Source organism: Eucyclogobius newberryi, unplaced genomic scaffold (assembly GCF_026437365.1).
Source record: "Eucyclogobius newberryi isolate DKJ021-1_F unplaced genomic scaffold, fEucNew1.0.hap1 SCAF_20, whole genome shotgun sequence".
NCBI classification, from domain to species: Eukaryota; Metazoa; Chordata; class Actinopteri; order Gobiiformes; family Gobiidae; genus Eucyclogobius; species Eucyclogobius newberryi.
In genome coordinates, this window is record NW_027315835.1 from 1,549,858 (window position 1) to 1,573,587 (window position 23,730).

Genomic DNA, 23,730 nt, shown 5'->3' on the forward strand with positions numbered 1-23,730 from the left:
AGTAGCAGTAGCAGTAGTAGCAGTAGCAGTAGTAGTAGCAGAAGCAGCAGTAGCAGTAGCAGTAGTAGCAGTAGCAGTAGCAGTAGCAGTAGCAGTAGCAGTAGTAGCAGTATTAGTATTAGTAGCAGCAGCAGTAGCAGTAGCAGTAGTAGTAGTAGCAGCAGCAGCAGCAGCAGTAGCAGTAGTAGCAGTATTAGTATTAGTAGCAGCAGCAGTAGCAGTAGCAGTAGTAGCAGTAGTAGCAGTAGTAGTAGCAGTAGCAGTAGCAGTAGCAGCAGTAGCAGTAGCAGCAGCAGCAGCAGCAGCAGTAGCAGTAGTAGCAGTAGCAGTAGTAGCAGTAGCAGCAGCAGCAGTAGCAGTAGCAGTAGTAGCAGTAGCAGTAGTAGCAGTAGCAGTAGTAGCAGTAGCAGTAGTAGTAGCAGAAGCAGCAGTAGCAGTAGCAGTAGTAGCAGTAGCAGTAGCAGTAGCAGTAGCAGTAGCAGTAGTAGCAGTATTAGTATTAGTAGCAGCAGCAGTAGCAGTAGCAGTAGTAGTAGTAGCAGCAGCAGCAGCAGTAGCAGTAGTAGCAGTATTAGTATTAGTAGCAGCAGCAGTAGCAGTAGCAGTAGTAGCAGTAGCAGTAGCAGTAGCAGCAGCAGCAGCAGCAGCAGCAGCAGTAGCAGCAGCAGCAGCAGCAGCAGCAGTAGCAGTAGCAGTAGTAGCAGTATTAGTATTAGTAGCAGCAGCAGCAGTAGCAGTAGCAGTAGCAGTAGCAGAAGTAGCAGTAGCAGTAGCAGTAGCAGTAGCAGTAGTAGCAGCAGCAGCAGCAGCAGTAGCAGAAGTAGCAGTAGCAGTAGCAGTAGCAGTAGCAGTAGCAGTAGTAGCAGTAGCAGTAGCAGTAGCAGTAGTAGCAGTAGCAGCAGCAGCAGCAGCAGCAGCAGCAGCAGCAGTAGCAGTAGCAGTAGTAGCAGTAGCAGTAGCAGTAGTAGCAGTAGCAGTAGCAGTAGTAGCAGTAGCAGTAGTAGCAGTAGCAGTAGCAGTAGTAGCAGTAGCAGTAGCAGTAGTAGCAGTAGCAGTAGTAGCAGTAGCAGTAGTAGTAGCAGAAGCAGCAGCAGCAGCAGCAGCAGTAGCAGTAACAGTAGTAGCAGTAGTAGTAGCAGTAGCAGCAGCAGCAGCAGTAGCAGTAGCAGTAGCAGTAGCAGCAGCAGCAGCAGCAGCAGCAGCAGTAGCAGTAGCAGTAGCAGCAGCAGCAGCAGTAGCAGTAGCAGTAGCAGCAGCAGCAGCAGCAGCAGCAGCAGCAGCAGCAGTAGCAGTAGTAGCAGTAGCAGTAGCAGTAGTAGCAGTAGCAGTAGTAGTAGCAGAAGCAGTACTTGTACCTGCATGGTGATGATGAGCATGTCCAGAGCGTACGGTTCCTCTGGTGTAGATAAACTCTTCCTCTGGCTCTGCAGTTTGGTGACCGCCGTCCATTTTCCGTTAAAGGCGGAGCTCTGAGAGTCCATCTCCCTCACAGTGACCAGCAGCACGTTTCCATGGCGATCTTTGATGGGCTCATAGTGGACACGACCCAGGTTGTGTGTCCCCAACAGGTTCTGAGGGGACGGGACGGGAGCAGGGATCAGACCAGGACTCAACGAGGACTCAACGAGGACTCAACGAGGACCTTGTGTTTGTAGTATCTGTGGTATTTGTAGTACCTGCATTTGAGCGGCTGCTGTGAGCATCTTGTGTCGGCTTTGCAAAGTGGAAGACGACGACATGGAAACGGCCAAACTCTGTCTCAGCCACCGCACCTCCTCCCACAAACACGACATCTGCAGAGGAGGAGGAGAAGGAGGAGAAGGAGGAGGAGGAGGAGGAGGAGGAGGAGGAGGAGGAGAAGAGTCAGCCATTAGATATATATATATATATATATATATATATATATATAATAACGCGTATAATCATGGCCAGCTCCACCCCCAGCATCAGCTCCACCCCCAGCATCAGCTCCACCCCCAGCTCCACCCCTCTGCTGGTCACCTCATGTGTGCTGTGTCCTGACCTTGGTGAACCAGAGGAAGTCCTGCATGAGTGAACAGCCGAAGGAGTCGTCCACCTCCACGATCGGGACGTGATCTTCAGGCGTGAGAAGCAGGAAGTCTCTGTGGTACAAGACTGTGGCCAGATACACACCTCTGGAAGTACAAGAGCAGGTCACACTACTGCTACTGCTACTGCTACTGCTACTGCTACTGCTACTGCTGCTACTGCTACTGCTACTGCTGCTGCTACTAATACTACTACTGCTACTGCTACTACTGCTGCTACTGCTACTGCTACTGCTACTGCAGCTGCTACTAATACTACTACTGCTACTGCTACTGCTACTGCTGCTGCTACTAATACTAATGCTGCTACTGCTGCTACTGCTACTGCTACTGCTACTGCTACTGCAGCTGCTACTAATACTACTACTGCTACTGCTACTACTGCTGCTACTGCTACTGCTACTGCTACTGCTACTGCTACTGCTGCTGCTACTGCTGCTGCTACTAATACTAATACTAATACTGCTACTGCTACTACTGCTACTGCTACTGCTGCTGCTACTAATACTAATACTGCTACTGCTACTACTGCTACTGCTACTGCTGCTGCTACTAATACTAATACTGCTACTGCTACTATTGCTGCTACTGCTACTGCTACTGCTACTACTACTACTACTGCTGCTACTACTGCTGCTACTACTGCTACTGCTACTACTGCTACTACTACTACTACTACTACTACTACTACACTGACCTCTTCAGCGTCTTGATGAACTTGTTGGAGTTGAACAGATGTTTCAAACTCCTGGAAACCGACTGTTTCCTGCTCGGGTTCTGCAGCTTCGACGGCTCTGAAACAGGAGAAGAAACGTTTAGGCTCAAAACGAGCGAGTCCTGAACGCGAGTGAGAGTCCTGAACGCGAGCGAGTCCTGAACGCGAGCGAGTCCTGAACGAGAGTCCTAAACGCGAGCGAGTCCTGAACGCGAGCGAGTCCTGAACGCGAGCGAGTCCTGAACGCGAGCGAGTCCTGAACCTGAACGTGAGTCCTGAACCTGAACGCGAGCGAGTCCTGAACCTGAACGCGAGCGAGTCCTGAACCTGAACGCGAGCGAGTCCTGAACGAGTCCTGAACGCGAGTGAGTCCTGAACCTGAACGCGAGCGAGTCCTGAACGCTAGCAAGTACTAGGTGTACATTAGTAGTAGTATTTGTACCTCCGGAGCAGTACTGCGTGTGTGTGGCAGCAGTAGTAGTAGTATTTGTACCTCAGGAGCAGTACTGCGTGTGTGTGGCAGCAGTAGTAGTAGTATTTGTATCTCCAGAGCAGTACTGCGTGTGTGTGGCAGCAGTAGTAGTAGTATTTGTACCTCCAGAGCAGTACTGCGTGTGTGTGTGGTAGCAGTAGTAGTAGTATTTGTACCTCCAGAGCAGTACTGTGTGTGTGTGTGGCAGCAGTAGTAGTAGTATTTGTACCTCCAGAGCAGTACTGCGTGTGTGTGGCAGCAGTAGTAGTAGTATTTGTACCTCTGGAGCAGTACTGCGTATGTGTGGCAGCAGTAGTAGTGGTAGTATTTTTACCTCCAGAGCAGTACTGCGTGTGTGTGGCAGCAGTAGTAGTAGTAGTATTTGTACCTCCAGAGCAGTACTGCGTGTGTGTGGCAGCAGTAGTAGTAGTATTTGTACCTCCAGAGCAGTACTGCGTGTGTGTGGCAGCAGTAGTAGTAGTAGTATTTGTACCTCCAGAGCAGTACTGCGTGTGTGTGGCAGCAGTAGTAGTAGTATTTGTACCTCCAGAGCAGTACTGCGTGTGTGTGGCTGCACTAGTAGTAGTAGTAGTAAGGCAAGGCAAGTTTATTTGTAGAGCACATTTCATACACAAGGCAATTCAAAGTGCTTCACAGCAGGAAAAATGCATTCAAATCACAAAGAAATTACAGAAACATAAATACAATAAAATTAACTAAATTAAAAATTATCAATCCAACTGATTTTCTAAACTAATAAAATCACAAACAAAAGAGAAGAGTGCAAAAAAAAAATCCTTTCAGTCATATGCGCAGCTAAACAAAACTGTTTTTAGCTTAGATTTGAACATTGTCAGAGTAGAAGCCTGTCTCACATCTTCAGGAAGAATGTTCCAGATTTTAGCTGCATAAAACTGAAACGCAGATTCCCCATGTTTTGTCCTGACTCTGGGCACCAGCAGGAGGCCGGTCCCTGAGGTCCTCAGAGTCCGAGATGGTTCATATGGCACTAACATATCCAAGATGTACTTTGGTGCTAGGCCATGGAGAGACTTGTACACAAGCAGAGCTGCTTTAAAGTCTATTCTCTGAGCCACAGGGGGCAGTGCAGAGACCTGAGAACAGGACTAATGTGATCATACTTCCTGGTTCTGGTCAGGACCCGAGCAGCAGCGTTCTGGATGTACTGCAGCTGTTTTACAGCTCGTTTGGAGAGACCAGTGAGCAGGCCGTTACAGTCTAATCTACTGGAGACAAACGCATGGATAAGTCTCTCTAAATCTGGTTTTGACACTATATTTTTGATTTTGGCAATGTTTTTTAGATGGTAAAAAGCTGCTGATGTTATTGATTTGACGTGGCTATTAAAGTTCAAGTCTGAGTCCATTATTACCCCCAGATTTCTAATTTGGTTTGTAGGTTTTAGAGCGAGACTCTGGAGGTGACCGCTAACACTTTCTCTTTGTTTCTGTGGGCCAAAAACAATTATTTCAGTCTTGTCTGAGTTCAGCTGGAGAAAGTTGTTTTGCATCCACACACTGATCTGTTGGATGCAGTGACAGAGTGAATCTACTGGTCCATAGTCACCTGCCGATAGTGAAACATAGATCTGAGTGTCGTCTGCATAATTGTGATAGGACACATTTTCACTGCGTATCAACTGACCTAACGGCAGCATGTAGAGGTTGAACAGAAGGGGACCCAGGACTGACCCTTGGGGCACTCCACAGGTCAGGGTCATGTGGTCTGAGACACAGCTACCAATTTCAACAAAGTACTTCCTGTCTTCCAGATAGGACCTTAACCAGTTTAGGGCAGTGCCAGTGATGCCCACCCAGTCCTCCAGTCTCTGTAAGAGGATCCCATGATCAACAGTGTCAAAAGCAGCACTCAGATCTAACAGAATTAAGACTGAGGCTTTGCCCGTGTCAGTGTTCAGGCGGATGTCATTTGTCACCTTGACAAGAGCAGTCTCAGTGTGATGAGGTCTAAAACCTGACTGAAAAACATCAAATGAGTTGTTTATTAAGAGGAAATCTGTGAGCTGTTGGTAAACAACCTTTTCAAGGACTTTGCCCCAAAATGGCAGATTAGAGATGGGCCGGTAATGACTCAGTACTGCGGCATCAAGACTGCTCTTCTTTAGGAGAGGCTTTATGACCGCAGTTTTCAAAGACATTGGGAATGTTCCAAAGTAGTATTTGTACCTCTGGAGCAGTACTGCGTGTGTGTGGCAGCAGTAGTAGTAGTATTTGTACCTCTGGAGCAGTACTGCGTGTGTGTGGCTGTAGTAGTAGTGACGTCACCGGAGGATCTCCGGTGACGTCATTTCCGGTGAGTGTGTCGCGTTTTCAGAGCTGTTCGTTCTTAGAGCCTTTTACCGATTAATCCACGAATTATACACACTATTTACGCATCATATACACGAAAGTGAACGTTTGATTTCTCCGCAAACAATCCGGAGCCTCAAGCCGCTCGCTTTTCAGTATTTCGTGGATTAAAAAGCCCTCCTCACTCTCTAGCTCCAACCTGAACTAGCCTAGCGTAGCCTAGCCGCTAGCGTCATGGCTGGATCTACCTTTACCTGTTTGAGCTGTCATATGTCGAGTCAGAACCCTGGCTCCTTCTCTGATGATAAGTGCGTGAAGTGCAGTGTAGTGGTAGTTTTGGTTGCCAGGGTTACGGAGTTAGAAGCGCGGATCCGCTGTTTAGAGGAGCTTAAGTCCAGTTATAGTTCGGTTTTAGCGCGAGGGCTACCGGACCGCGCTGCAGGGCGTAGCATTAGCATTAGCAGTAGCAGTAAGGCCGAGCTCAGCCCCTCAGCGTCTCCCGTGCAGCCGGGACTAGACCAGGAACAGAATAGGGACCATTTTGTGACAGTTCGGAGGGGACAAGGCGCTAAACGCCGAACCTCAGAGCGCCGTGAGCTTCACGTCTATAATAGGTTTTCTCCCCTCAGCGATCACACGCCCGCTGAACACACGAGAGAAACTCTTGTAATCGGGAGTTCTATTGTTAGAGACGTGAAGCTGCCAGCTGCTAGCGTTAGGTGTTACCCGGGGGCCAGAATGGGTGACATCGAAGGAAACCTTAGGATCTTAAAGCGGAGTAGGACCCGTTTCCGGCGAGTCGTGGTTCACGCAGGCGGTAACGACGCCCGGCGGAGACAATCAGAGGTGCTCAAAGTTCAAGTAGCCGCGGTGTGTGACCTAGCGAAGTCGATGTCGGACACTGTAATATTTTCTGGTCCCCTGCCCAATCGGATCAATGCTGAATTGTACAGCCGTCTCTCACCATTCAACAGCTGGTTATCCAGATGGTGCCCTCAAAACAACGTTGTCTTTATTGATAACTGGAGTGCGTTTTGGGGAAAGCCCGGGCTCATACGCAGGGATGGCATCCATCCGACTTCGGAGGGTACATCCCTATTAGTTCGGAATTTGACCGATAGTCTTAGTCGTGTTAAGTGACCATCTAGGGATGAGCCCCAGGTGCAGAGCAGCAGTTCAAGACACTCCTCTGTCGCTGAACTCTCGCCCGTTCTGTTACATGTGAAGTGTTCAGATTCAAGACAGATAGAGACTGTGTGTGTCCCTCGTGTCCCTCGTACAAATAATGCCAAAAAGTCACATCTCAGAAAAAATATTTCAGGCGTCAGACCAAATAACTTAAGGAAAATAACAATCACAAATGACACAAATACACAAATGAATAAACACGTAAAATGTGGACTGCTAAACATTAGAGCAATTTCCTCCAAATCGCTCTTAGTTAATGAATTAATTAGTGACTATAACATAGATCTTCTAGCTCTAACTGAAACGTGGCTTCAACAAGACGACTACGTCAGACTAAATGAGTCCACCCCACCCACCCATGTTAACTTTCAGACCTCCAGGAGCACAGGCCGAGGTGGTGGTGTGGCAGTGATCTCCCACTCAAGCCGACTCATGAGCCCTAAAACTAACAATGCATTTCACTCATTTGAAAGCCTTATGCTGTCAATCACATGTCCAAATATGAAAAACCAAAAAGGAGTTTTGTTCATAGTTATCTACCGACCTCCTGGTCCCTATTCAGAGTTTTTAACAGAGTTTTCTGACTTTATATCAAACTTAGTGTTAGCCTGGGATAAAATAGTTATAGTTGGAGACTTTAATATCCACGTGAACATGAGTGATGACGCTCTCAGTAATGCCTTCAGCGCCTTGTTAGACAGCATTGGTTTCACTCAGAATGTAAATAAAGCGACTCACACTCACAAGAACACTCTGGATCTTGTCCTAACGTATGGAACAGAGATTAGTGACCTCAGTGTCCTCCCTCAAAACCCTATATTGTCAAATCATTTCCTAATTACCTTTCAGTTTATTCTTAAAGATCATCCAGTCCCACAAAATAAAGTTATAATGAAAAGGACAATATCTGAAAAATCTATCTCAAAATTCAAAGAAATAATAGAGCCAATATTCAGTGACATGTCATGTGATCATGTCATGTGATCATGTCATGTGATCATGTCATGTGATCATGTCATGTGATCATGTCATGTGATCGTGTCATGTGATCCTGCTGAGAACAGCTTTAGTCCCAGTTTAAGTGATCAATGTGTCGACTTGACCATGAATTCTCTGAAGTCTGCTCTTGACGTTGTAGCGCCGTTAAAACAGAAGGTCATTAGGCCAAAGCGCCTCCTCCTGGTACAACCAAGAACTGCGTTCACATAAACAAAAAGTTAGAAAGTTAGAGGGATTATTTCGTCGCTCTCACACCGAAGAATCTCTAAAAGCATGGAAAAGTTGCCTGCTGTCCTATAAGCAGGCTCTGCGTAAGGCCCAAACCAGATATTATTCAAATCTAATAGAAGTCAACAAAAGTAACACTAAATTCCTTTTCAGCACTGTAGCTAGGCTAACAAACTGTCACAGTGCAGTAGAGCCCTCAATCCCAGCTACACTTAGCTCTGATGATTTCCTCCTATTTTTTAACAATAAAATAAAAACAATCAGAGATAAATTAGATGAAATTACCCCCGCTATTAGCCCTGAACTAGCCCAAGCTGTAAATCTAACGTCCCATATAAATCCACCTGTAAACCTAGAAAGGTTCACAGCTGTTGATCAAGCAGAGATAACTTCAGCCATTATGTCCTCTAAAAGCTCAACTTGTGTCCTAGACCCCATTCCAAGCTCCTCAAAGACATTCTCCCCCTAATTATAGACCCTATTCTTAATATAATAAATACTTCAGCAGAAAGTGGCTATGTTCCACAGTCCTTCAAACATGCAGTCATTAAACCTCTTCTGAAAAAGCCTAATCTAGATCCCGACCTATTGGTAAACTACAGACCTATTTCAAATCTTCCCTTCGTCTCTAAAATCCTTGAAAAAGTTGTAGTAAAACAGCTTTGTCGCCACCTGCAGGACAATAACTTATTTGAAGTTTTCCAGTCAGGGTTCAGAGCCCACCACAGCAGGGTTCAGAGCCCACCACAGCACTGAAACTGCACTAGTTAAAGTCACAAATGATTTGTTATTAGCCGCTGACGATGGACTGGTCTCAATCCTGGTTCTGTTGGACCTCAGCGCAGCGTTTGACACCATCGACCACAACATTCTACTGCAGAGGTTAGAATGTGATGTAGGTGTTGGAGGAACAGCCCTCAGCTGGTTTAAATCCTATCTATCTGATAGGTTCCAATTTGTTAATGTAAACCAGAGCTCCTCACCAAGCTCTAAAGTAATTTACGGTGTGCCACAGGGTTCGGTACTCGGTCCAATTCTGTTTACTCTTTATATGCTACCATTAGGCAACATTATCAGAAAGCATGACATTAACTTCCACTGCTATGCAGACGACACTCAGCTGTATTTATCAATGAAACCTGATCAGAGCGATCAAGTAGACAGACTTAGTACTTGTGTGAAGGAGATAAAAACCTGGATGACACTAAACTACCTGCTTCTTAAAACTGAAAAAACCGAGGTCATTGTGCTTGGCCCTAAGCATCTACGAGACGCTCTATCTGAGCAGATAGTCACACTGGACAATGTCAGTGTAGCCTCCAGTTCTACTCTAAGAAACCTTGGAGTCTTATTTGACCAGGAGCTCTCATTTAAAGCTCATATAAATCAAGCTTGTAAAACAGCCTATTTCCATTTGCGCAACAAGAGCCAAAATCAGAAGAATCCTGCCTAAAAGTGATGCCGAAAAACTTATCCATGCATTTGTAACGACTAGATTAGACTACTGTAACTCCCTGCTTGCAGCAGGTCCTAAAAGCTCCATAAAAAGCTTTCAACTGGTTCAAAATGCAGCAGCAAGATTACTAACAGGAACAAAAAGAAGAGAGCACATTACGCCAGTGCTGAAGTCTCTTCACTGGCTCCCCGTCGAGTCCAGAATCAAATTCAAAATTCTACTCTTGACCTACAAAGCCATAAATGACATGGCCCCATCCTACCTCAAAGATGCTATAGAACCATATCATCCAAACAGAGCTCTTCGCTCTCAGAATGCTGGCCTTCTGGTGGTGCCAAGAGTCTCTAAAAGTACTGTAGGAGGTAGAGCGTTTAGCTACCAAGCTCCTGTGTTATGGAATCAGCTCCCGACCCATGTTAAATATGCTGAGACAGTCTCTTCATTTAAGTCCAGGCTTAAAACGTTCCTCTTCGAAATCGCTTATGGTCAGAGTAGTTAGGAACAGAAACATAAACCCACAGCTTCAGCTACGCTGCCCTAGGAGTAACTATGCTGGGGGAAGTATGACAGCTTGAGCACTATCCTCTTCTTCTTCTGACTACTTATGCTATCAAACAATATTTATTTTTTAATTCCACTTGCAAACTGTTCACCGCCTTCTTTTTCTTTCTCTCACTCCTGAGGACCTGTGGACCCAGATGCCCCTCCCCTGGTGAAGTGGTCCCTGCCCTGTGTGGACGGTCCCTCTTCTGCCTGAAGAGTGGCTCCAGCTCCAGTCTCCTCGTGTCCGTCTGTGAGAGTCGGATCTCTCCTTCACTGGAACTCCTCCAGGTTTCTACGTTTTTTCCCAAAGAGGTTTTTTTTGTAGTTTTTCCTGGCCGAGAAGGAGAGTCTAAGGACAGAGGACACTGGGACATCGTCCCTCGCCACCACAGACATTGTCTGACTCCATCGCCACCACAGACATTGTTGATTCATTTCTCCCTGTGGCCCTCAGAGGCAACTGTTGTTGTGATTTTGGGCCTTACAAAAATAAATTGATTTGATTTGATTTGATTAGTAGTAGTAGTATTTGTACCTCCAGAGCAGTACTGCGTGTGTGTGGCAGCAGTAGTAGTGGTAGTATTTGTACCTCCAGAGCAGTACTGCGTGTGTGTGGCAGCAGTAGTAGTAGTAGTATTTGTACCTCCAGAGCAGTACTGCGTGTGTGTGGCAGCAGTAGTAGTAGTATTTGTACCTCAAGAGCAGTACTGCGTGTGTGTGGCAGCAGTAGTAGTAGTAGTATTTGTACCTCCAGAGCAGTACTGCGTGTGTGTGGCAGCAGTAGTAGTAGTATTTGTACCTCCAGAGCAGTACTGCGTGTGTGTGGCAGCAGTAGTAGTAGTAGTATTTGTACCTCCAGAGCAGTACTGCGTGTGTGTGGCAGCAGTAGTAGTAGTATTTGTACCTCAGGAGCAGTACTGCGTGTGTGTGGCAGCAGTAGTAGTAGTATTTGTACCTCAGGAGCAGTACTGCGTGTGTGTGGCAGCAGTAGTAGTAGTAGTATTTGTACCTCCAGAGCAGTACTGCGTGTGTGTGGCAGCAGTAGTAGTAGTATTTGTACCTCAGGAGCAGTACTGCGTGTGTGTGGCAGCAGTAGTAGTAGTATTTGTACCTCAGGAGCAGTACTGCGTGTGTGTGGCAGCAGTAGTAGTAGTATTTGTATCTCCAGAGCAGTACTGCGTGTGTGTGGCAGCAGTAGTAGTAGTATTTGTACCTCCAGAGCAGTACTGCGTGTGTGTGTGGCAGCAGTAGTAGTAGTATTTGTACCTCAAGAGCAGTACTGCGTGTGTGTGGCAGCAGTAGTAGTAGTATTTGTACCTCCAGAGCAGTACTGCGTGTGTGTGGCAGCAGTAGTAGTAGTAGTATTTGTACCTCCAGAGCAGTACTGCGTGTGTGTGGCAGCAGTAGTAGTAGTATTTGTACCTCAGGAGCAGTACTGCGTGTGTGTGGCAGCAGTAGTAGTAGTATTTGTACCTCAGGAGCAGTACTGCGTGTGTGTGGCAGCAGTAGTAGTAGTATTTGTACCTCCAGAGCAGTACTGCGTGTGTGTGGCAGCAGTAGTAGTAGTATTTGTACCTCCAGAGCAGTACTGCGTGTGTGTGGCAGCAGTAGTAGTAGTAGTATTTGTACCTCCAGAGCAGTACTGCGTGTGTGTGGCAGCAGTAGTAGTAGTATTTGTACCTCAGGAGCAGTACTGCGTGTGTGTGGCAGCAGTAGTAGTAGTATTTGTACCTCAGGAGCAGTACTGCGTGTGTGTGGCAGCAGTAGTAGTAGTATTTGTACCTCCAGAGCAGTACTGCGTGTGTGTGTGGCAGCAGTAGTAGTAGTATTTGTACCTCCAGAGCAGTACTGCGTGTGTGTTTCTCTGACTTGCAGTAGAAGTTTCTCCATGGCCTCGATCTGACCTCGGCGCTTGGATTCTCGGCCGTCGCTCTCTCTCCAGTCTGAAAGAACGAGTGGTCAGGTGATCATGGAGCGAGTGGTGTGGTCAGGTGATCATGGAGCGTGTGGTGTGGTCAGAAGATCATGGAGCGTGTGGTGTGGTCAGGTGATCATGGAGCGTGTGGTGTGGTCAGAAGATCATGGAGCGTGTGGTGTGGTCAGGTGATCATGGAGCGTGTGGTGTGGTCAGAAGATCATGGAGCGTGTGGTCAGAAGATCATGGAGCGTGTGGTCAGAAGATCATGGAGCGTGTGGTGTGGTCAGAAGATCATGGAGCGAGTGGTCAGAAGATCATGGAGCGTGTGGTCAGAAGATCATGGAGCGTGTGGTCAGAAGATCATGGAGCGAGTGGTGTGGTCAGAAGATCATGGAGCGAGTGGTGTGGTCAGAAGATCATGGAGCGTGTGGTGTGTTCAGAAGATCATGAAGCGTGTGGTGTGGTCAGAAGATCATGGAGCGAGTGGTCAGAAGTTCATGGGACGAGTGGCGAGTGGTCAGAAGATCATGGAGGGAGTGGCGAGTGGTCAGAAGATCATGGGACGAGTGGTGTGGTCAGAAGATCATGGAGCGAGTGGTCAGAAGATCATGGAGCGTGTGGTCAGAAGATCATGGAGCGAGTGGTCAGAAGATCATGGAGCGTGTGGTCAGAAGATCATGGAGCGTGTGGTGTGGTCAGAAGATCATGGAGCGAGTGGTGTGGTCAGAAGATCATGGAGCGTGTGGTGTGGTCAGAAGATCATGGAGCGAGTGGTGTGGTCAGAAGATCATGGAGCGTGTGGTCAGAAGATCATGGAGCGAGTGGTGTGGTCAGAAGATCATGGAGCGAGTGGTCAGGACAATCAGGACGAGCAGTGACCGACCAATAAACTCTAAAATGACCGTGTGTCATAGCTATATCTAAAATATATATCCAAATAAGGCCGTTTCCCCCTCTACAGGCGCTGAGCAGTACTGCAGGAAGCTCGGCTCTTCTTCTCCTGCAGCAGCTCAGTCTGTGGGCGTGTTCAGAGGCCCGTTCATGCTCCGCCCACTAACATGAGCTCTAACTGAGCATGTGCAGAGGAGAAGCTCTTGCTCTTCATCTTCATCTTCACTTTAACAGACACGGAAAAAGAAGCAGAAACCTTGGAGTCAGAGCTCTACTGCTGCTGCCATGGCAACGCCTCAAACTCTTTTATCTTCACATTCCTCCTGAAGTCAGTGAAAACAAAGCTCGTGACCTCAAACATCTGAGGTTCACCAGAAGAAGAAGTCGTGATGTTTTTGAGCAAAGGGACGAAAACAGAGTTTAACTGGAGTTTAACTGGAGTTTAACTGGAGTTTAACTGGAGTTTAACTGGAGTTTAACTGGAGTTTAACTGGAGTTTAACTGGAGTTTAACGGGAGTGTAACGGGAGTTTAACGGGAGTGTAACGGGAGTGTAACTGGAGTGTAACGGGAGTTTAACTGGAGTGTAACGGGAGTGTAACTGGAGTGTAACGGGAGTTTAACTGGAGTGTAACGGGAGTTTAACCAGAGTTTAACCGGAGTTTAACGGGAGTTTAACTGAAGTGTAACGGGAGTTTAACTGGAGTGTAACTGGAGTGTAACTGGAGTGTAACGGGAGTTTAACTGGAGTTTAACTGGAGTGTAACTCGAGTGTAACTGGAGTGTAACTGGAGTGTAACTGGAGTTTAACTGGAGTTTAACTGGAGTTTAACGGGAGTTTAACGGGAGTGTAACGGGAGTGTAACGGGAGTTTAACTGGAGTTTAACTGGAGTGTAACTGGAGTGTAACTGGAGTGTAACTGGAGTTTAACTGGAGTTTAACTGGAGTTTAACTGGAGTGTAACTCGAGTTTAACGGGAGTGTAACTCGAGTGTAACGGGAGTTTAACGGGAGTTTAACGGGAGTTTAACTGGAGTTTAACTGGAGTGTAACTGGAGTGTAACTGGAGTGTAACTGGAGTGTAACTGGAGTGTAACTGGAGTTTAACTGGAGTTTAACTGGAGTTTAACTGGAGTTTAACTGGAGTTTAACGGGAGTTTAACGGGAGTGTAACGGGAGTGTAACTGGAGTGTAACTGGAGTGTAACGGGAGTTTAACTGGAGTGTAACGGGAGTTTAACCTGAGTTTAACCGGAGTTTAACGGGAGTTTAACTGGAGTTTAACTGGAGTTTAACGGGAGTTTAACGGGAGTGTAACGGGAGTTTAACTGGAGTTTAACTGGAGTGTAACTGGAGTGTAACTGGAGTGTAACTGGAGTTTAACTGGAGTTTAACTGGAGTTTAACTGGAGTTTAACTGGAGTGTAACTCGAGTTTAACGGGAGTTTAACGGGAGTTTAACTGGAGTTTAACTGGAGTTTAACTGGAGTGTAACTGGAGTGTAACTGGAGTGTAACTGGAGTTTAACTGGAGTTTAACTGGAGTTTAACTGGAGTTTAACTGGAGTGTAACGGGAGTTTAACGGGAGTTTAACGGGAGTTTAACTGGAGTTTAACTGGAGTGTAACTGGAGTGTAACTGGAGTTTAACTGGAGTTTAACTGGAGTTTAACTGGAGTCTAACTGGAGTTTGCATTAGTGAGTCCATGAACAATGTGCTAAAACGTGCTAAAACGTGCTAAAATGTGCCTTTAAACGTCTTCAGGTCCAAGTGAAGTGAATGGAATGTAAAAACACAATAGAAGTATCTCTGCGTACTCTGCGTACTCTGCGTACTCTGTGTTTGGAGGATTACACCGAGAGTTTGTTGTGTTTTTAACTTGAATCTACTGCACTTTTTATTGCACTCGATATTGTAAATGTGATGATACAAGTTCGTAGTTCGTGGTGGTGGTGGTGGTGGTGATGGTGGTGGTGGTGGTGGTGGTGTCAGTACTTGCAGTATCAGTCATACTCACTAGATGGCGCTGCAGATGGCGGCAGTGATGCGGCCGCTGGACCCCACCCCTTCATGTTGTAGGCGGAGACTCGCACGTAGTAAACTTGACCCTGAAAATCACACGTGTTTATGCATTTGAGCCTCTGCGTTTTCAAAGTCCACGAGGCTCAGAAAGATTTAAAACGTGGAAAATAAACCAAACATTATACATTTAAATCCATCTTCAAAAACAAACACTTCTAATATTATGAAGATTTTCGTGCAGTGTATTTTGCATTTTGTTTTGTATTTTCCTTCTATATTCTTGTATTTCAGTAGATTAAACCAGGACTAAGGGCGTGTCCACACTCTAAATCACCTTTGAAGTACAAATATGCTGCATTTTCTGTATTGTTTTTATCCTTTAAACCTGGTCTTGTCCCTTCAGTTTTGCATCGCTGCCATTTCCCCCTGGACTCTCTGAGCTTTGGCTCCATCTACAGGCCGCAGAGGGAATCACAGTTTAAAAGCCTCACGTCCTGATGGTGACGAGATGAAGAGTGTTTCTGAGGCTCGGAGAGAGAGGACTAACAACATTTGGACATGAGTTTGGAATAAAGTCAGTTCATATTTTCATGTTTTGTGCCTGAGGAGCAAAGTCGTCTCTAAACACAAAGGGAGCGGTTACTTTAGAGCGTAAAGAAGGAAGCGGGAGTTCAGAAGTGTTCAGGAGAGACACAAACGACACTGAACTGTGTCATAAACCATCCCTAAAAGCTCCATTTCATCAAACAAACCCGACAAAACAATTAAGTCTGATTGTTTTTCCCGTTAACGATGAATCATTCAGAAGCTTTTATGAAAATACTCTGCGCTTAAGTCTGGATGCACTGAAAGAACTCGTTTGTGATCCACAAACACAAATCCTGCCGTTTGTTCATGTTTTAAGAGTGTTTGCATGTTCTCCCTGTGTCTGCGTCACAATCCTCTGCACACTGTGAACCGAGCGTAATCTCTGCAAATCAAAGCCTTTATTCTGTTTTAAATGTTCGCTCCAGCGTTTAGACAAATGTCATGATTCTACCAACAGATTTTGTTTTTGGCCATTTCCCATCTCTCAATGCTTTTTTTGTGCATTTGGGGCGCCAATTTTTTTAATTTTAGAAAAAAGAAAGCCAGAATGTAGAGGGGCACGATTTTTAGAGGTGTGCCCCTTTTTGTGACTCTTCGTCAATGTCACTGGGTGAACAATAAGGGGGCGTGTCCTGAGGAGAAGAAGAAGAATATTCTGATGTGAAAACAATGTTTCCCATTTTTATAAATATCATAAACTATATATTTTGGTAAAGCACTTTCCTCCCTCATGGTCACTGACGGGTACTTTCGATCCTTTTGAGCGGGCTCCGCCCACTTTGTGTTTTTGGCCCTCTACAGTAATAATGATACATTTTTGCATCACATGTTTATATGAACGGAACAAGCACGAGACGTGTTCATGAGACACAAACGCTTTATATGAAAGTAAATCGCTCGTTTAGTGCCACCTTTGCACGAGCTTCGCCCGTTTACAACGATAATGTTCCATTTTCCTAATGCTAATTAGTCTGCAGGGGGCGTGCATGGGGGAGGAGTTAGTGAGTGTTTGGAAGTGGGCGAGCATGAAACGCTCGATTTCGTGCGCACTTTCGCAGCCGAGCTGTGCACGACCTTATGGAACTGAGAGGCCTCTCGCCGGCTTGTGGCGTTCGGGCCTAATAATGATAATGATAATGATAATAATAATAATATAATAATTATATTACCGTGGTGAGTCCGGTGATGGAGAATTTCAGGCTTTGCAGATTGTCCAGAACAGCGTCTCCCGCGGCGATGGAGAAGTCGTGGTCACTGCTCCACTCAACTGACCAAACAAACATTTATTATGATAATCTTGACTTTTGCTTAATCAGTGTGAATATGAATCTGTCACAAATGTCATGCAAACACTGGATTTATTCTTCTCATTTCCACCTGTGATTTCCTTTTGTCCCGAGAGTCGTTTATGACGGAGGAGGAATAATATGAATTAAAGCCGCAAGCGGCATCCAACGGCCCTCGCGGGCCGCCGGCCTTCCGACTCTGCGCTTTCGACTTGATAAAGATGGCGCCCTTATTGTGTGTTGAATTAAAAAAGAACTTGACAGACGGCGACACATTGGACATGGCCAATCCAGTGCAAATCAACACAAGTGTCAGTCAAATGTGCTGCTCCGCCGCACAGAGACCGTAGCACTTGGAATATAAATATGGATAACTTTTGATGCCCCGCCTGTGTAGATGATATTTCCCAAAGTAAAGCTTGATCGAGCTATTGCCCACGGAGGAGTTTGTTAAAGTGTGAAGCGTAAATGTGAACATTTCAAAGATTTGGCGTTTTTCCCATTTGTGACAGGATATTTGCAGCTCCACGGCAAAGAGACCGTACCACTTAAAATCAAAATATGACTAACTTTTGATGCCCCGCTTGTGTAGATGATATTTCCCAAATATGATCTTGATCAAGCTATCGCCCTAGGAGGAGTTTGTTAAAGCGTGAAGCGTAAAAATGTGGATATTCGAGAGATTTAGCGATTTTCCCATAGAGATAACATGGGAGGTTTCCGTCATGGCTACGGCTGCGCCGTAAAAATTAAGGCATAAGTTTGATTGGCCTTTTGCTCGGGACCCAAAACAGAATTTTGGGCAAAGTTTAGAACATTTGTGTAAAACCAGTTTTTGTTCATCAATGTTCACTCAATGGCAACTCTGTAGGGGGCGCTGTCGCGCCCATTTAAATTTTGTCATCCTAAACTGGTCCAAACTTGAAAGTTTAACAACTGATTCAAATTTGGTCCTAATCAGACTTGTTTTGATCAAATGGGAGCAATTTTTAGAATTGCAATATCTCAAAATAAGATGTCCAACTTTGTGGCTGCGCCGCACACGGACCATAAAAGGTATCCCAAAAATTTGGATAACTTTAGATGCCCCACTTGTCTAGAGGACGTACACCAATTTTCAAGTCGGTGGGCAAAACGCCCTAGGAGGAGTTTGTCAAAGTTTGACGTGAACAAAATAGTTGACTCAGCGTGTTTTCATGTTCAAAGGAAGATGGCGGCCATAGGGTAAGTCTGGGGGCGTGGCCACAATAATATTTTTTGTTTGTCCTCATGAGAGGAATGCGTGTCCCGAATTTCGTAGCTTTACGCCAAAGTTGACCTCGGGGCGTCTCCCATGGGCGCAATGTATTTTGACTTTTGTCGGTGGCGCTGTCGCGCCATTTTTTGACGGAAAAAAAAAATGGCCCAGAAAAAACTACATTTTTCGCCCATTCTGAATTTTGGGCAAAGTTTGGTGAGTTTTTGAGCATGTTCAGGGGGTCAAATTAGAGCTCGAAAAGCAGAAGAACAAGAAAAAAAAATAAAATAATAATAATAATATTTTTAGCAAAAACAATATAGCCGTTTCCACTATAACAACAAATTATACATCGTTTGAAAGCTCTAAGCCTTCCCCATGCCGCCATGGGGTGGAATCATCATTACGAGCGCTTACGCGCTCGTCACTCCCTATTCCGTCGGGATGCCCCGCCCACTCCCCATAGACTTCCATTGATTTGAGCAGATACATTAGATACTATTTCTGTCATAGCAGGAGTAAGTATGTATGATCCATGCCTTCGGCATGGGCTAGTTCACTGTACTTGCCAGGGGCGACGGGGTACCCTGTCGGACAGTTGGGAGCAATAGGCCCTCCGCCCTGCTGGGGCTTGGGCCTAATAATATGAATAAAACTGAGAGAAGTGCTTCTCACAGCAGAACGTTGCTTTAACTGTAAATGTGTTTGACCCACTTAATGGGCCACGCCTCAAACGCTCAGAGTTAGCATTAGCCTCAGAGAGCGCTAGCATAGTGTGCAGAATGTGCAGAGCGTGCAGAGTGAACTCTGCACGCTCTGCTACTCTGCTAGCGCTCTCTGAGGCTAACGCTAACTCTGAGGCTAACAATAGCTCTGAGGCTAACGCTAGCTTTGAAGCTAACACTGGCGCTGAGGCTAACGCTAGCTCTGAGGCTAACACTAGCTCTACAATGTTTTCAGAGTAAATGTGATGATGTCGTACGGCAAAGATCCAGATCATTTTATTGATCACATTTTACATGAAATAATCTAAAGATAAATTGACACATTTTAACTCTAAAACCTTTAATATCATAAGAATCTGCATTTGAACTATAGAGCGCTGTGATGTCATCAGACGTATAGAGCGCTGTGATGTCATCAGACGTATAGAGCGCTGTGATGTCATCAGACGTATAGAGCGCTGTGATGTCATCAGACGTATAGAGCGCTGTGATGTCATCAGACGTATAGAGCGCTGTGATGTCATCAGACGTATAGAGCGCTGTGATGTCATCAGACGTATAGAACGCTGTGATGTCATCAGACGTATAGAACGCTGTGATGTCATCAGACGTATAGAACGCTGTGATGTAATCAGACGTATAGAGCGCTGTGATGTCATCAGACGTATAGAGCGCTGTGATGTCATCAGACGTATAGAACGCTGTGATGTCATCAGACGTATAGAGCGCTGTGATGTCATCAGACGTATAGAGCGCTGTGATGTCATCAGACGTATAGAACGCTGTGATGTAATCAGACGTATAGAACGCTGTGATGTCATCAGACGTATAGAGCGCTGTGATGTCATCAGACGTATAGAGCGCTGTGATGTCATCAGACGTATAGAGCGCTGTGATGTCATCAGACGTATAGAACGCTGTGATGTCATCAGACGTATAGAGCGCTGTGATGTCATCAGACGTATAGAGCGCTGTGATGTCATCAGACGTATAGAACGCTGTGATGTCATCAGACGTATAGAACGCTGTGATGTCAGACGTATAGAGCGCTGTGATGTCATCAGACGTATAGAGCGCTGTGATGTCAGACGTATAGAGCGCTGTGATGTCATCAGACGTATAGAGCGCTGTGATGTCATCAGACGTATAGAGCGCTGTGATGTCATCAGACGTATAGAACGCTGTGATGTCATCAGACGTATAGAACGCTGTGATGTCATCAGACGTATAGAACGCTGTGATGTCATCAGACGTATAGAACGCTGTGATGTCATCAGACGTATAGAGCGCTGTGATGTCATCAGACGTATAGAGCGCTGTGATGTCATCAGACGTATAGAACGCTGTGATGTCATCAGACGTATAGAGCGCTGTGATGTCATCAGACGTATAGAACGCTGTGATGTCATCAGACGTACCTCTGTACTTGGTGACGACTGTAGAGTTGAGGCTCTGCGGCTCCTGGAAGCTGACGCTCAGAGTAGAGCTGCCGCTCACGCTCAGACGCACCATCGTCGGGGCTTCAGGGGGCCCTGGACAGAGAAGGATTTGGACTGGTACCTCAGACCCAGACTGTGACTCAGACCTGGTTTTGGCCCCAGACTGTGATTCAGACCTGGTTTTGGCCCCAGACTGTGACTCGGGCCCCTGGTTTGGCCCCTGTGACTCACGTGCGTGCTGGAAGCCCGTCTTCATGCGCGCGTACAGTCGGCTCCTCCATTCCCAGCTCCTGAGGGCCTTGTGGTTGTGACACGCGTCCAGAGAAAGACCTTCTCTTTGGGCCTGAGCCGCCAACTCAGCCGCTCGGACCTCGGCCTCGTGGACCAGAGACGAGAGGTGGGCCTCACGAGAGTCCACCGAGGACACTGAGGAGGACAGGGGACAACTATCAGCCTAAAGAGGGCCTAAAGAGGCAAGGCAAGTTTATTTGTAGAGCACATTTCATACACAAGGCAATTCAAAGCTTCACAGCAGGAAAAATGCATTCAAATCACAAAGAAATTACAGAAACAGAAATACAATAAAATTAACTAAATTAAAAATTATCAATCCAACTGATTTTCTAAACTAATAAAATCACAAACAAAAGAGAAGAGTGCAAAGAAAAAATCCTTTCAGTCATATGCGCAGCTAAACAAGGTCTAAAACCTGACTGAAAAACAACAAATGAGTTGTTTATTAAGAGGAAATCTGTGAGCTGTTGGTAAACAACCTTTTCAAGGACTTTGCCCAAAAATGGCAGATTAGAGATGGGCCGGTAATGACTCAGTACTGCGGCATCAAGACTGCTCTTCTTTAGGAGAGGCTTTATGACCGCAATTTTCAAAGACATTGGGAATGTTCCAGATTGAAGCGACATGTTAACTATGTGAGTGAATGGTGCTAACAAACTGTTCAGCACAGACTTTAGAAATCTGGTGGGTAACACATCAAGGCAGCATGTAGATGAACTCAGACTGGTGATGATCTCATGGACAGTTTTGTCAGTTACTGGTGCAAAGTGAGTCAGCTCTAAGTGTCTTGGTGGTTTTAGGGTAATTTTTTGCATTGTGGGATTTATAGCATTTTTAATGCCCTGAACTTTGTCATTAAAGAATAATGCAAACTCATTACACTTGGATGTGGAAATGAGTTCTAACGGCAGCTGAGCTGGAGGGTTTGTTAATCTGTTTACTGTGGCAAACAGGACACGCGAGTTGTTACTGCAGCTTCCAATTATTTCAGAAAAATATCTTTCCCTAGTTCTACATAAGATTAGGTTGTACATATTCAGCTTTTCTTTGTAAATCTCTTTTTGAACCTGGAGCTTTGACTTGCGCCATTTCCGTTCGGCCCTGCGGCACTCCCTTTTCTGTGCCCTGACCGAATCATCATTTCTCCACGGCGCCTTCTGCTTATTTTTAACCATTTTAGCCTTTATAGGGGCGATGGTGTCCAGAACATTCAAAACACTAGATGTAACAGAGTTCAACAAATCATTTACATTAGAACATGAGACATTTTCAAAGTTTATTATTTCCATAAACAGTGCACCTGTGCCATCACTTATGTGTCTCCTCTGAACAACTGCAGGACCAACCGGAGGTTGGGGAGAAACAGACAGGTCAAAGAAGACACAGAAATGATCAGACAGAGCAACATCGATCACATTAACATTTGAAATATTTACCCCCTTTGTAATTATGAGATCTAGAGTGTGTCCTTTGCTGTGGGTGGGGCCTCTCACATGCTGAGTAAGACTGAAGGTTTCAAGGACAGCATCAAGCTCTTTAGCGTTTCTGTCACAAATATTATCAACATGCACATTGAAATCACCTGTAATGACCAAACCATCAAAGTCTGTGCATACGACTGAAAGCATCTCAGTAAAATCGTCAATAAAACTTTGGCAGTGCTGGGGAGGCTTGTATAAAACAATGAAGAGAATGGATGGAGACCGTTTTAGCTCCATTTTAAAGGATACATACTCAAATGATGAAAACACCCCAAAAGACAACCTGCGGGTAATTATTTCATCTCTAAAGACAGCACAGACTCCACCCCCTTTTTTGTTTTCTCGTGTTTCAGATTCAAACTTAAAGTTGGGTGGAGCAGATTCTATCAGAACTACATTTCCTGTGTTTTTGTCAAGCCATGTTTCAGTTAAAAACATAAAATCAAGATTATAAGAAGAAATAAAATTATTCATTAAGAGAGATTTGTTACATAAGGATCTGACATTTAGCACAGCAAGTTTCAGACTAGTTTCAGTGAGACTGGGCTTTATCTTTTCACAGGGAATATGAATCACATTTCTCAGATTGGGCCTGACTCGCATTTTGTTTTTCCATCTGTGTGATGTGACTACAGAAATAGCACTAGGGGGGGCTCTTTTTACATAGGGCCCCGGGTTGGTTTGATTTTTAATGTGACAATAAGTCCCGGCAACGCTGAGACCCAGTGCATCCTAGCTATGGGAGATACCAGGTGAGAGACGAGGTTGGATGGGTGGTGGGGCTTTTGTAGCCAAGGAGAGTTTGGGACCAGGTGAGAGGCGAGGGGGGATGGGTGGTGGGGCTTTTGTTGGTGTAGTCGGCATAGCCCTTGCTATATTGGGCGTGAGTGGAGCCATCTTAATGCCTGATTTGATCAGACTTTCAAAATGGCTGGGAAGGCCCATGGGTGAGAGTGGAGATGAGAAGGAGAATGAAGAATCTTTAGTGGGAGTAGATGTTGCAGGGGGAACCCAGGGCTGGTGTGAAGGCAGGGGCGATGACAGGGATGTTGTTGGGCTTGTCACAGATGGGTCCGAGGCCTTTGAAGATTGTTCCTTTGCTGGAGGCGGTGGAGGTGAATGTGGAGCAGCTGGAGCTGAATCCTTTGCTGGTGGTGGTGGAGCAGCTGCTGATGAATCCTTTGGTGGAGGCGGAGGTTGTGGTGCTTTTGATGTTGAAACATTGGCTCGGTCTCTGGCTGAGGGAGCAGGAATTCTTCTCTCATTCCTCTCTTCTCTAACTATCTGCTCAGGACCCTGTCCAGGCCCAGTCCAATGCCTCAGAGCGTGGAGCAGGTTCTCTGTCAGCACCCTCACTCCATCTCTGCATAGGTGGGGGCCATTTCTCTTAAACAGGTCCTCTCGTTTCCAGAATAGATAGAAGTTCTCAATGTAGTGTAGTCCTCGCGGGGAACACTCTTTGGACAGCCATGTGTTCAGCTGAAGAAGCCGGCTAAACTTGTTTATCCTCCTGTCGATGTTTGGAAGAGGTCCACTTATGAAAGTTTTGATTTCCATTTTATCAAGCACGTCGAATAACTTCAAGAAGTCTTTTTTCAAAACTTCAGTCTGTTCCCGCCGCATGTCCACTGCACCCACGTGCACAATCAGCTGTTTAGCTCCTCCATGCTTAGCCATAATATTTGGAAGGAGTGACGTTATCTCAGAAACAGTGGCGCTTGGAAAAGAATGTGTGTTTATCTTTTCATGCGTCACGTGACTTATCGCGCCGTCCCCAACTAAAACAATCTGCGTGACCTTGGCAGATCCTCCTCGCTGTATTTTGGCCACGTCATCTTTCCTTTTTTCATTTA

The 23,730-nt window shown here is 45.8% G+C and overlaps 1 protein-coding gene across 1 annotated transcript in view; it reads right to left on the minus strand.

Moving 5' to 3' along the window:
• ankfn1a (ankyrin repeat and fibronectin type III domain containing 1a) overlaps nucleotides 1–23,730 on the minus strand; it is a 132,957-nt gene that overhangs the window by 33,822 nt on the left and 75,405 nt on the right. The window contains exons 11-19 of the mRNA XM_072456791.1: nucleotides 20,334–20,556; nucleotides 20,082–20,195; nucleotides 16,585–16,682; nucleotides 14,823–14,913; nucleotides 11,836–11,943; nucleotides 2,767–2,863; nucleotides 2,024–2,156; nucleotides 1,677–1,793; nucleotides 1,356–1,571 (exon numbers count right to left, since the gene is read on the minus strand). Coding sequence (XP_072312892.1) covers nucleotides 1,356–1,571; nucleotides 1,677–1,793; nucleotides 2,024–2,156; nucleotides 2,767–2,863; nucleotides 11,836–11,943; nucleotides 14,823–14,913; nucleotides 16,585–16,682; nucleotides 20,082–20,195; nucleotides 20,334–20,556 — 1,197 coding nt within the window. The remainder of the gene's footprint in view (nucleotides 1–1,355; nucleotides 1,572–1,676; nucleotides 1,794–2,023; nucleotides 2,157–2,766; nucleotides 2,864–11,835; nucleotides 11,944–14,822; nucleotides 14,914–16,584; nucleotides 16,683–20,081; nucleotides 20,196–20,333; nucleotides 20,557–23,730) is intronic.